The 14,529-nt window shown below is 31.7% G+C and overlaps 1 protein-coding gene across 2 annotated transcripts in view; it reads right to left on the reverse strand.

The window, feature by feature from the left end:
* The window catches only part of LOC120326806 (usherin-like), a 57,493-nt gene that overhangs the window by 22,692 nt on the left and 20,272 nt on the right, over positions 1-14,529 (reverse strand). For both annotated transcript variants that reach the window (XM_078111393.1, XM_078111392.1), the window contains 22 exons: positions 12,539-14,135; positions 11,933-12,203; positions 11,321-11,460; positions 10,688-10,857; positions 9,977-10,173; positions 9,226-9,391; positions 8,804-8,977; positions 8,348-8,484; positions 7,785-7,980; positions 7,151-7,353; positions 6,790-6,888; positions 6,312-6,421; positions 5,743-5,836; positions 5,265-5,423; positions 4,847-5,011; positions 4,454-4,600; positions 3,750-3,970; positions 2,670-2,815; positions 2,015-2,206; positions 1,578-1,696; positions 1,058-1,218; positions 174-333 (listed from right to left, as the gene is read on the reverse strand). In XM_078111393.1, coding sequence (XP_077967519.1) covers positions 174-333; positions 1,058-1,218; positions 1,578-1,696; positions 2,015-2,206; positions 2,670-2,815; positions 3,750-3,970; positions 4,454-4,600; positions 4,847-5,011; positions 5,265-5,423; positions 5,743-5,836; positions 6,312-6,421; positions 6,790-6,888; positions 7,151-7,353; positions 7,785-7,980; positions 8,348-8,484; positions 8,804-8,977; positions 9,226-9,391; positions 9,977-10,173; positions 10,688-10,857; positions 11,321-11,460; positions 11,933-12,203; positions 12,539-14,135 — 5,024 coding nt within the window. The remainder of the gene's footprint in view (positions 1-173; positions 334-1,057; positions 1,219-1,577; positions 1,697-2,014; positions 2,207-2,669; positions 2,816-3,749; positions 3,971-4,453; positions 4,601-4,846; positions 5,012-5,264; positions 5,424-5,742; positions 5,837-6,311; positions 6,422-6,789; positions 6,889-7,150; positions 7,354-7,784; positions 7,981-8,347; positions 8,485-8,803; positions 8,978-9,225; positions 9,392-9,976; positions 10,174-10,687; positions 10,858-11,320; positions 11,461-11,932; positions 12,204-12,538; positions 14,136-14,529) is intronic.

The raw sequence follows: 14,529 nt of genomic DNA on the forward strand, positions 1-14,529 counted from the left end.
AATAGTCATATAGCAAAAAATATGACAATACTGAACTACTGATGAAAACTAAACTAGGTATTTTTATTTAATATCTCTAGTATTTGAATTAAATTATATTATTGTATTTTTTTTTACCATAAATGATCTACCATTTAATCTGAAAATATTTATAAAATGCTTCATTTCACTACCTCATCACTTGTTGTACAACCAGCAATGGTGCATGCAGTTAAGACATATGTATGTTTTGAATATGGCTCAAGATTTTCATGTTGATATGATAAAACTGAATCTTCCACCACCGGATCTATAGTATAAATCGTTCCAATATCTGTTTCATTCAGAGTGTATCTATTAAAATGCAAGTTCAAAACACATGAAAAATTGTGAAAAAAAAAATATGAGACTTACATTCGGTAGTAAACTTGATAAACAACATTACCCGGTAAGATTTGCATTTATATAAATAAATATCGTTAATATTAATAAAAACAAAATAAAGTTGATATTGTGAAATACAATGATAACACATTTCCCAACTGAGAAAACTGTCCGAACAGACTAACGATGTATAGAACAATTGATGAAAATAATATAGGTAAAATCAAATCAACTCATTCACTTATTCAAAGAATAATGACACAGGAATAATTCTGTTGAACACTGTGAAAGTTTGTATGTTGGCAAGTTACTATTTTGAATTTGGTTTGTATTTTCTTTCTAGTAGGTTAATATCTTCAATTATATCTTAAATATCAAATGATCAGACATTCGCAGCATGCTGCCTGTCATTAGCATCTTTGATGCCCTCGCAAAGATGTATATACACAACATACCACTTTACACACAGCAATTGATAAATGTGATGTGTCAAAATTGTGATAAAAGTTAGTCAAAATCTTTCCAAATCAACTGATTATATGTACTTTCTCATATAAGATTTGTAATTAAAAATCTTAGTGTTCAAATGCAAGTGGTGAAATACAGTATAATCATGATATGTCTTAGATAGATAGTCAGTCTTAGATTGAGATACAAAGAAGTTTAAGTTACGGATAAAGTTTAAGCAAAATACTTTGTAATCAATCCATTTGCTTCCGTTGGTGGTGCCCATGTGATTGAAATAATGTTCGGCGATAAAACATTTAACAGTGGACTTTGAATTTTGTTTGGCACTCCTTGTATGCTTGTAGCTTCAGCTGGTGGACTGCTACCACATCCAACATATGTGCAAGCCTGAAAATTTTAACCAAAGTCAAAATGAGGTTATTTCTTTGAAATAGAAAACAAAAAAATTTGACTGTTCAATTAGACTGTTCAATTAGACTGTTCAATTATCTACAACATTTGCTATTGAGGAGACAGTAAACTATTTGAAAAATTCATATATGTTAGAATAGTGAGTAAAAGTATTTTCTCTCTTCAACTTTGCCTAGAGTAAATTAATAAAGTGATAGTCCAGAAGCTGCTTGTTGCTCTTATTGATGTTAAGTACCTTGTAGGAAATGCACAAAAAAATAACTTTTTCATGTATGGCATAGTCCAGAACTTTACAACAAAATATTTAGTTACTATTACGTATAAGCACATAGTACCTTCACAACATATGAGTATCTTCTGAAAGGCAATATTTGAAAAGAATCAGTATGTTTAAAAGCAAGTCCAGTCCATATTTCAAGTCCATCTCTCATAAGAGCATATTTTGTGATTACACCTGTGTATGGAATCATATAATTGTGATTCACAGAAATCTGCAGTAAAAAAATTCACCGAAGCTAATATAATGATGGACTGTATTTCATTATAAAACAATTAAACAGTCATGTGTAACTCATTATTCACGCTAGTTAGTGTGGAACCCAGGAGCACCTTGCAAGCAGAAGAAGTATAAAAATGCATAGTGATAGACAGTTCCAAATTTGGTACAAGGTTAGGCATACCAATACCACAAGATATTATAATTTGCCAAATGAAAATTAACAATAATCCTCAAGATTAAAGTTAAAAAGTATTTCATATTTAGTATATAAACCATTTGGTTTCTTTGGTGATTTCCATGATAATAATATGGTATCCTGATTATTTGATGTCCATTGTGGAGGAGATACTTCTTCAGGTATTGATTCGAATGTTGTAATAGCAACAGATTCACTATCAGTAGATCCCATTTTGTTTGAAACAATAACCTTATATTCATAACGAGTAAAGGCATCTACAGCGTCATCTGAAATATTTTAATGAAATATACCATGAAAGAAAATTTTATTATTCGTTAATGCCTGTCAAAATTTTGGTGCTCCGGAAGTATTCGTACCAAGATGGCGCACAAGCTGAACATAGTATGTGTACCAGGTTAGGGTTGTTCAGGTTGTGCGTCATCTTGATAAGAATAATTCAGGAGCACCAAAATTTTTACAAAATTGATCGCAATCTGAACAAAACTCTAGTAGCCACATAAACATTTGAAAATATTATGTTGATGTAGCCCAAATCTTCCCAGTTAAGCCTGGAACAAGACATTTTTTTCTTGTGATGCCAATAGGATGAGTGATTATACGACCATCGAGCATCAAGTTTGACATTAATACAAATGGTTTTTGGTAGAAAAATTCTAAATATTCTCACGTTACAAATGTTTGTGTGATACAAAAATATGATTAATCAAGAAAAAAAAAACGTTTTCATACCTGTAAATGACAATTTCTCAGGTGTTCCTGTATAAACAGTAATATAAGAAGTTGCACACATTGATCCAACATTCTCAGGAAGACTGTTTTCAGATGATATTTCTTTTGATATGAAGCAATCATATGCATTCAAGTCAAAGTCACACCTTAGAGAGGTAATAAAAGCAAACAACAATATTTTAATGTTTTTCTACTAGCATACTATTTTAATTAAATCTGATTAATGGAGTGCAAATTATGATGAGATCAGGTACTATATGAAGCATTTTATAGCTTGACACCAAAAAGTAACGAGGGAAAATGAACAAGAAAAAATTCAACAATCTTTAACCCTTTCTATGCGATTTTTATTTTTTATTGAATAATCGTATTTGTTACGCCGATTTTATGCATTTGTACCCCCACAACTAATCGATCGACTAACGAAAAACTAATGATCCTCTGCTGCCCACTGATGGCTCGTTGGAAAGCTTATTCAAAGAGCTTGCAATTGGCAAATAAAAAAAAAAATTTTTCAAAAGTGGTGGTCTGAGTCACAAACCGGATAGAAAAAAGGCATTTTTTTCTTCTTGGGAGTTGAAACTTCAAACCGTGATAAAAAATAGAAATATTCACCAAATCCTTTACTGTTACCGCTTCGTGATTGGCAAACAATAGCATAATATTGCTGTAGCAATTTCGTGATCTAACTCAAAATACTTTGGTAGATGGAAGGGATAATATGTCTTCTATTACCACCCAAAAAAGACCGAAATTTGCATAAATTTCAAAAACACTCCCTCGTTCCCCCGCAAATAAAATTCCCGTCTTAAACGAAAGCGAGATTTACCGTCGCCTATGTTAATCCCGAAGAAGACTTCTTATCAATAAACTAAAACCTGGAAAAACTAGACCAACAGTTTGCGACCGATTGCTAAATAAACAAGTGGAGTACATCAACGTACCCGCCGCAATCTAGTGAGTTTTGTCGTTGGTACGTATACGTGCCCACCGCACGGAAAGGGTTAAGCATGAAAATGAATGCTTGTTCATTTCAATAGAACATTCATTATAATATAGAAAATAAAAATATTATTTTACCTGTCACAGAAAGCCCCAGGTGCCTGATTTATAGAACAAATAGACCCAGAACCACATCGTAGTAATCCAGATGTAGGAGCAATAGTGCCAACATCAGCACAAACATGAATATTTGAATCATAACCTCGTCCATTACAGCATTTCATATCCGCAGATATAAGCTGCGTGGAACAACATTTCTTCTGCCGTGTTTCAGAATTCATGTCATCAAATGAGTGAACCTGATTAAAACAATTTTAAAATAAAATTGAAACTGTTTATAATTAAAAGTAAAAGTTTTTATGAAACAAAAATATATCTTCGGTTTTACAGTTTATACTAAACAGTGACAGATCAATAGATATATTGTTTCAAGTTTCCGCTAATATTATATTCAACTCATATACAGTTGAAAATGTCATTTTAACATGAATATGGTATTTAGTTCTAGTTAGTCAGAAGTTTAAGTACTCGAAAATTTTTCATGAAAAACTTTTAACAAAAATAATGTTGCTAGAACAAACTTAGATTTTTCATATTAAAATTCCTTACATGGTGGGTTCAAGGGGAGTGGTGAATTATGATATCAAATCCTGAATATCTGATTTTTTTAAAAAGCACTCCATTAGAAGCAATGATTCAGATTCAAATGTACCAAGATTTTGTGTTTGAGATGTCTGTTTACACTATAGAGTGTTTGACAAATGTGCTATCATTAATAATACCATTTCTTGTTCTGAGTTGCTATCTTTACAACACAATGATGTGTGAGTTGAAATATATTCATTTCCACAACATTTATGATTTATTTTCTTTTGGAAAACTTTTGCATCATCTTCACTTCCGCAGCATATGAAATCTGCATTAACAACCTATGAATGTAAAATATTATGTGTTCTTAAATTCTGATAGATATCATTCCAAAGTGTGAATTTTTCTGCATTGTATAATTTGGATTGATCTTTAAATAAATTAAATATTTCAATTTACTGGATCTCAAACCAGCAAATGATTTTATAAAAACCCTCTAAATTGGTTTCATAGTAGAATCCTGCAACAAGAAAATCATATTTTTAATTTTGTACATCACAATTTTAATGTAAATCCGCTCATCAAACCTCTTTCCCACAGCACTTTTTCTTGAATCCGTCATGTAATTTATTATTACAACATATCTGAATTCCGTTAGAATAGAATGGAACGACACTACAACATGAATCTCCGGCACCAACTGATACCCTGTCTTCATTTGAGTCTTCACAACAAACTTCTCCTGATAAAACCTGCATCCAAGTATGTGTTAAATAAAAATAAGTGCCGAATTTGTAAAGTGATAAATGCATTTCAGAATTCCAAAAGTGCCCAATTTGTAAAGTGATAAATGCACTCAGAGTTCTAAAAGATTATAATGTGTTAAAAAAATATTGATCTCATATAATTTTTTCAAAGTTTAGCTGAAGATCTTGGGCACTTACAAATTAGGTTGGCCTTGTTTTTACCTGTGATGTCGAAAGACCTTAAAAAAAAGCTACTTACTTTAACATATCTCTTGCCACAGCATTTATAGTTTCTCATAAAAGGAAAATATCTTCCAGAACAACAAACATCAGTTGCATTTACTTTAGCTTTGATATATTTCATACTGCAACATTCAAAACCAGCACTTCGAAAATATAACTGTCCTTCACAACAAACCTATGTAATGAAATTATATTTTCATCCATCTCTACCAGATATCAATTCTGCTACACCCATCAATATTTTACTTCACTTATATTGGTGGCTTATACTTCATACTATACATGAAAAGTACTTGATTGATATGATTTCAGTAATAATTGTATTTCAAAACACAGTTGCTTGAGTCCTACTTTTGCAATTTGCAAAGCAACATTTAATGCAAGTATATAAGTTTATACAAAAATTTATATTGATCAGATTTTACATATATTGAATCAGAAACATAGATTACTATTTGAAAGGTAATTATAGAAATACATTATATAATATGTACTTTCGTTGATGGTGAATAACAACTGCTTCCACATGATTTTTCATTCTTTTCACATTTGACATAGCTACATATCCTGTCATTTTTTTCAGATTCCCTGAGAAAAAAATGGAACTAAATACCTATCATTCATCGCATGTTATAGCCTAGCAGTTTGTAGCTTTTTCAAGTTATAAAGAATATAAAAATAAGTATTTATCAAAAAATATATTGTTATATATTATACATGCAAATCTTCCATATATGCTCTTATTGGTCTAATGATGCACTCATCAGTTTAGAAGGCGACAAAAGCAGTCTGTTAGAGACAGACACTGCTCAAAATGTTTAAACATTTAGACAATATTATTATATATTTACATAAACTACCTTTTCCATTCATGATCCAGCAATATACTCACTCCATGATTCAATAGTGTTGCATTCCTTATAAGCAGCATGAAATAGGCAATTGACATAATTTGTGATAAAAATATATCTTGAGATATAAAAAACTACAACGAATACTATCTCAAAATTTCAAATCAATAATAAATTATTGAGTTATAGAAATAAATGACTTTAATTCTTACATTTGATTACATGGCAGCAAACTCCTCCGCCTCACTTCATATGACCTTAAAATTCCATTTGATTTCTCTGGTGGAATCCATTTCAGTTCAATTTTGTTAGAGCTAAGAATCTGTTCAAAAACAAAAATTCATGTACTGTATAATCAAATATTTGAAATAAAACTCAGAAGGAAAATTATAAAATAAAACAATATATTGCTTGAATTGATTATTTATTTCATGTATAATGACCAAACATTAGCACAGCTTTTCAAAGAAATTTAGTTATAAAAACGTTTCAGTCCAGTTTTAGTTACTCCCAAATACAAAACCATTTTGCTCTGTATCTCAACTCCGAAGTCCTCTCCTTTATACCATTGGTGTCACAAAACAGTAAAAGAGTTCAAAATTGTCCATTTGCATAAAGCAATTTGAAACGAAAGAGTTTGGCTATAGCCAGTGCCTATATGATGCCTATGCAACATGACTAACAACCCACCTTAATCAAAGGTTTGTCAATTCCCATTGGAAGTGTTTCCTGTGTTGTTGCTTGATTTTTTTTGCTTCTTGCACAGGCATATTTAGTACAAGCTTCCATCTTAGAGAATAAATATATTTTTTTAAAAAAAATTAATTTCTATATAATGGCTGATGATACTTTTACATTTTGTACAAAATTAATGTTTTGGCCCAAATTTCAGATAACAAAAAATATGTATTTTCATTTGTAATGTAATATGCTTTGGTAAAATATTTGTCTGGCCACTCATTTTAACGCTAAAATATTAGTAAAATAACCCGACACCTTTTGAACTCAAATACTTTTTGGTTACAACAAAATAGAATAAGTGTCTAACAACCTGCAGATTGTAAACTGTGAATGGTTGAAGATTATTGAGAATATAAGAGCTTGGGTGTTTAGATGTCATTGGGATTTTCACGTCATCAATTATAATGCTATATTCTGTGATTTCTCCATTTGGATGTTCAGGTTCCAACCAACTTGCATGCAATTCAGATGCACTGAGACTATAAACAACGGGAGGATATACGCTTTCAGGTGCTGTGATAAATAAAAACAATTAAACAATTTAACGATTAACAATAAACAAAATCAAATTATGATATGGGAAGTTTTTCTCAAAGATAGTGGAGCCTCTATCTGCGCATTTTACCTATGCACATGCACAAGTTTCCAAATACCAAGTATATATATAATGGTTTACTACATAGAAACAACTACCGGTAGTTAAAATATTGCTATGAGTATTAAAAAACTAAACCAAACCCAAGCAATTTCAGTGCAAGTTGGCAGTGAAATATTCTTAACAAAATATGTTGGAATGATTTTTTGATTGATCTAAATAAAGTAAGACTGCAAGACATTTATGCATATGCTCAGTATCGCTTTGCTTGCATGATGTGATTCAATATGATTACAAGTTTTTGATGTGTTACAAAACTAATATACCAATAATACCAATTTAAATATACCTCCATCTTTAGTTTTAATAAATATGCTATCCGATGAAATATTGTGAGCTCCATTGAAAGTAGTTAATACTATTGAATAATTCGTTCCTGGATGAAGATTGGGTAATGTCGCAGATAACTCATCTGGCTCAAGAACAAAATTTTTTTCCATTCCATTATCTGGTTCATATCGAATGAAATACAGAGAAACTTCGCCCTAAAATTCAATAATTATGATTTATTTCTTGTCTTAGAGAAAAATTAAATTGACAATTGCTGTAAATTTACATTTTTCACAAGGTTATTCGAGTAAATACCACTTCGTATTTGAAGATCGAAAAAAAAGTTAAATATTCCACAATTGTTTTTAACTGATTCTCTAGTAGGTTTATCCTACCAACAATCGATATATAATGTGGCTGATGAATACCTCTAATGTCACATATTTTCTGTGTTTTCTTATATCAACAATCAACATATGTCTGATCATTACCAATTTATAATTTACCATATGTTACATATTTTATGGTATATACAAAAATCTTAAAAAAGTAAAAGGAAGAAAGGAAGTAAAAGGAAGATACCTGGATATCAAAGATACTAGGCTGTGTCCATGTTACAAAAATACTTGTATGATTATGAACGGTGGCTTCAGGAATTGGTGATCGCAATGGGATTCCCCCTAGTGTTGTTACATTTGTTGCATTTGAAACAACAGAACCTGCAAACATGATAGTGTATGGATACTTCACCACATAACAATTACAAAGTATCAAAATTGATTGTTTAAAGCCACTGGTGAGATGAAGTAGATAGAAGTAATGTGAGCTTAATAAAATTAGGTCATGTTCCTATAGTGTCATTTAATTAAATATTCTTCTTGCTGCAAAAATATGTCAGGCATATTCTGACGTTCATTGTTTAGAACAAAGATGTGAAACTTCACATTAATAGTACAATCATTGCACATAGATGACAGCATACCTGAGAAGAAAGCTTCACATGAATTTTAATAGTTAACATCGAAATTGAATACTTACCATCAACATTAAAACAAGAAAGAACATAAGATAATGTTGTAAATCTCTCCAATTCTCTGTCTTGGTATGAAAGCTCAGTTCCCTTATAAATTGTCAAAGGTATGTTTATATCACCAGGTACAGGTTCAGCGAGTGGTTGAGATAATTTAGTTCTTGTCAGCTCATAAAATATACCTGGAATTTGTTTCCAAATAGAATTAATAAACTTCGATATATTTACATGACATCTAGACAGAGAGTGTAAAGTTGGTATTTTAACTTGAGGAAAAACAGTTCTTCTCAATTTGAGAAAATAAGATATTTTCTTATCAGTATTAGATAAATGGGGCAAATGTGTTAAAGAAAAAAATATTCCGAAATTCACACCTAATTTTTATAAATGAATCACTAATCATAAAATACATGAAAAAAAAACCAATGACCTGGACCATTCGGATATTTTGGAGGTTTCCATTGTACAGCAATATAACTTTCACTGATGGGAGTTGCGATAGGAAGATCCAGTTGGTCAGGAACCGTTGTGAAAGTAGTGATATCAGTCTTGAAACTTTCTGAACATCCTCCATCAGTACATGCAAGAACTGATACCTGTGTAATATTAATTTACAGCGTTTTGAAACAAAATTAGACTGACTGGGAAGATAAACATGTAAATTAATTTAGTCTCAGCTGAATTCTTTGTAAGATCAATGATGCTGTTGAGCAACACGCTTCTTTGAATGTAGATGATGAATAGAGTGATAGAATATTTTTTCACTGTACTATAATTTTTTTTAAATATAATGCATATTAATTAAGGCCGTAAATAAATGTTACTGATAATTTAATTATTCACTTCATTGATATTCAACAAAACAAGATCAATAGATGCAGGATGACTATAGACAGGAAAATAGGCTACAGGGTACATGACAAACCAAGAGAAAATAAATACACCTTAGTTTAAACGCTCTTAAATGGCGACAGATCACTGCATTTTTTTTCTTTATTTAATAACTGTATTCTACTTTAACATTTCTATATGCACGCCTGATACAATTTATCCATGAATTTAACAATGAAATAAAAAACATGCAATATCTAGTAACAATACAGTTCAAGTTCAAAATTCTACTTTATTTGCTACCATGTTGTTCAGTTGATTTATTCATCAATAATTTCAATGATAGTGACCTGATAATCTGTGTATGGGATCAGATCATCGACAGTCAGGTTGAGAGTTTCTGTGTCATTAACTACATATTGTGGATCAGGAAACAAAACTTCATATCTTATAACTGGTCCATTGGTAGTTGGAGGAGATTTCCATTCAACAAGCACACTTCTTGCTGATAAAATTGTGACACTGGGTTGTGGTACTCCACCTGGTCCTGAAAATATTTAAAATCTTTGCTACAAAAAAGATATTAAACATGTTTGAAGAAAATTAAAAATGAATCACTATTGTTCATGCTTTTTTAACTTGTCAATTGATAATTTGATGATAATGCCATAAAAATCTGATTCTCATTAGGCAACTGTTTGTGCAGCAAATTTTTTAAAGCCATTTTATGATTTGTTGCTATTTCTAAGACGACAGGAGTTTTTTTCAAGAACTTCATTCATATATATAGAAGGAGTCATTCTTCCCCAGTCTCTTTGGTTATAGAGCACGAGGCATCAGATTATTGTGTATCATTGCCGGTAAAATCTCAGAAACAAAATTATGACTGCCTTCATTTTGTTTTTTACAACTGAAAATTCTCAAACATTTTATCAATTCTTGCAGTTTTGTTCCAATAATGAATTATTTAAGTATTCAATAGTTCAATAAATTAAATAATGTCAAGCAAAAATAAAAATAAAACTATCGATTGCAATTACGTATTACAATTAATTTCATACTTCCAGGTCTTGTTGTGACACTTGTCCAGTTACTTGTTATGGATTTTCCACCAATAGTTGAACTTGTTATTCGATACTGATATGTTGTATATGGAAGTAAATCGGCATCATCCAAGTATCTCAATGATTGCGTTGGTACAAATGAACCCAGCACACTTGCTTCAAAAACACTGTAACATATTTTCATATAATATGTCAATGGTTTTCTTTTCAAAAAATCAAGTAAATGCTTCTACGCGGCGGTGTGGCTCATCGTGCTAAGCGTTAGGAATACGCTCGCACCTCTGATTACTCTGCGTGGGTTCGCAGGTTCGAATCCCATGCTGGGATAGTTATGTGCAAGAGGATTGCTGGACTCCTCGCCGCCGTAAGGTGGTTCACATAACTGCTGGTCGGTTACGGCTTCCTCCACCATCAATTCTATGCAATACATTTGATGACATATTTTTTGTCAAATCCAATTTCAAGTTGTTACTTTGAGAACAGATGGAAATTTCCAAATGTGCATATTATTATACATAATGCAATTCTGGATAGGCATTGTGAATTGTTTATACGAAAACAATATTTCAGGCCTAAACTTTCAAGATGATGAAAATTCTGTTTTCAAGGTATATCAAAATAACAAGTTACCTGTCATTAAAAGTAGATACATTGTGCAATTTTCTTTCCAAAATGTAATTATCCAGAATACCGTTAAGTTTTACTGGAGGTTTCCATGTAAGAAATATTGATGTGGGAGATTCAGAACGAGCTTCAGGTGGCAATAAACCCTTTTTTTTTAAGAATCGGAGAAAGTTGCAAAGAATGATACTGTCTCATTAGGTCATTATAACAAAACAAGATAAATGAAAAAGCAAAAAGATGGTGTGTAAATCAATAAAAAAAATGCTATAAAAAGTGCACAGAAATGAGAATATCTGAAATTTAATAAAAATAAAATACGAAATCTAATATTTAAATTGTTAATAGATCTTTTTCATGAAGTATAACAAAAAGAATTTGCAGTTATAAAACTGTATTTTATTGCATTATATTTATATACTTTTAGGGCAAGTTATATCAGAACTTGCCGTAATAAATAATATGGCAAATAGTGAAGGATAGTACCATATGTTTATTACAAGAAGAAGATACATTTTATGAAATAATTTTTTTTTATATTTTCTACATAACAGGAATCATGCATAGAAAAAAATGAATCCAAAAGAAATAGAATTGATAATGATGAATTTCAATATATACCTCTGGTGCAGTAGCTGCTGTTTGTACAGATGCCACATCACTTTTTCTACAACCACCTTCTGTACAAGCTTCAACAACATATTTATACCAATTAAATGGTTGTAAATTCTCGGCAATGTAGTGTGTAATATTGTTAGGCAATGAGACAATCATTTCATCTGTTTCATATATGGTATAATTTTGAACTACTCCATTTGGTACTGCAGGTGGCTTCCATTTTAGAGACAACGACCATGGTAAAATGTCATAAACATAGGGTTTTGCAACAAATCTAAAAAAAAATAAAGAAACGTGTTGAGCTATATTGTTAACATTGGAAATTTGACCTTGGGTTCAAATATGAATACAAAGCTGAAACCATAATAATTCAGAAAGAATGTGAGAAGAGTATTACTAGAAAGAGAGTGAGAATAGAAGAGTATAAAATGCACCTACATGACTTTGATAAAAACCAAAGGAAAAAATTTCAAATCTTCACAATGGCAGGCAAATGAATTTATTGTTTTTTTCTGTGCATCGAATTCAATTAATATACATTTTTATCAAGATATAGTCAATTATTTTTGAGTTTTGGTAATAATAATATTTGATGGTAATTATTCTTACTGTGGTGAAGTTTGTTGTGTGTGTATTCGAGTCCATTCTGAGGAAGTTGATCCAAAGCTGTTTATTGCAATAAGAAGAAATTCATATTCTTCATATGGTTTTAAATCTCTGAGAGTGAAACTCATTTGTCTCGTTCTTTTAGAAAAAGCATCTTTTTCATTCTCCAATGGTGTTACTCGGCGATATTGCAGTTGAAAATATGCATTTCCAGGTGCATTGTTCCGAGCTGGATCTTTCCATGTTGCGACTATTTCATAAGGACTAGTAGGAAGAAGATCAGGGTTTTCAACACCATCAGGAGCACCAGGAGGCATTGATACAGTTCTCATGTTGCTTATCACAAATCCTTTCGAATTTGAAGCATTAACTTGAACAACATAATCTGTGTAGGGCAAGAGTCCTTCTATGCGAATCCATTGATCCGCTTTTCCACCAATGTGTAGTATTCGTTTTTCGTGCACTTCTCTGAAATCACGCTTTGCATGGTTTTTGAAAAACAACCCAGTACAAGACACGCTATAATTCATGATTCCATTTTGCCTGACTGGCATATTCCACTTTGTATCAATTTCTCGCGAGTTAACAATGGTCACTGAAACTACAACTTTGCCTTCAGGTTTACTTTCCATGGTCCTGTTTTCAATAAGAGTACTAAACGCACAGCCCTGCACTGTGCAAGCTTGTACACGAAAGTAATGTCGACTATATGGCGTTAATTTCTCAATATGTCGTGCCGAGGGTTCTTTTGTGGTGTATCTTGGTTCATAATCAAAATACAAAGTATAATTCTTTATGATGCCATTTGGTTTTTTAGGTTCGTGCCATGTTACATCAAATGAAAAAGGTGAACGAGATATCACAGTTGGTGCAGGAATATCCTCAGGAACACTTTCAGTAGTTCTAATAGGAGATGAAGTACTTTGCTTACAACCACCTCCTGTGCAAGCTTTTAATGTGATGAAGTATTCCATTCCCGCTAGCAATTCATGTAATTCACATTCTAGAGAAGGTTCCGTGCTATTGTACACCACATCCCCTAAATCTCCCTTAACTTTTGATAGATAAACAACATAGCGTTGGAATATACCATTTAAAATTGCAGGTTCAAGCCATCTTAATTCAATTGCATTTGGACCGAGAATTGATAGCATCGGAGCATCAACATGACCAGGTGGAAGCTGGGCTGAATAAATTGTAACTTCTTTACTTGAATTACACCCTGCTTTAGTACAAGCTTCAAGTTTAAATCGCTGTTGTTGAAAGGTTGCAAGACCATCAATAGTATGTTGTGTTGCATTCCCAGTGTAGACCATTGTGCTGTTGTGAAGTAATGTATAACTTGTAATTTTACCATTTGGCTGATTAGGTTCATGCCAACTCAAAGTCATAGAAATTTTTGTAACAGCAGCTGTCGGTGCTTGTACACCTTGAGGAGCTTCCTGGTTTGTAACAAAACTGAATCCTGCTATACTGCTTGTACAACCAATTTTGGTACATGCGGCAAGAAATACTTCATATCTCCCCCAAGGTTGAAGAGTTGTTATGTTCCCAGAATATGACTCTCCATCAAATACAGTGTCAATAGTGTAATTAGAAGCTGTTAAATAAATTTAGTTGAATATAATTACCCTTTGTACAAAAAATGTATATTATATGTGATGTGATGCATACATCAAGAAAAGACACAAAACATAATGTAAGATGGAAAATACTAATAGAGAAATTTTCTCTTACACAATAAAGACTACATGGATTTGTTTTATCTGGTAAACTTAACATATACCAGATGTCAGATGACCCTGACGAGGGAGGGAGCCTTGAACTGACGAGAGGTTACGTGACCCAACCAGGCATAGAAAGTAATCAATTTGTTCCCTGGATCACCAGCCAAGTATATTTTTAAAGAATTTTATTTTTTGCATTTCAAATTACTATTTTGTCAAGATTATCAGCTTGATGATTGCATTTAATACTATAAGATGGTGAAAGGC

This window comes from Styela clava, chromosome 4 (genome assembly GCF_964204865.1).
Source record: "Styela clava chromosome 4, kaStyClav1.hap1.2, whole genome shotgun sequence".
In the NCBI taxonomy this organism is placed as follows: domain Eukaryota; kingdom Metazoa; phylum Chordata; class Ascidiacea; order Stolidobranchia; family Styelidae; genus Styela; species Styela clava.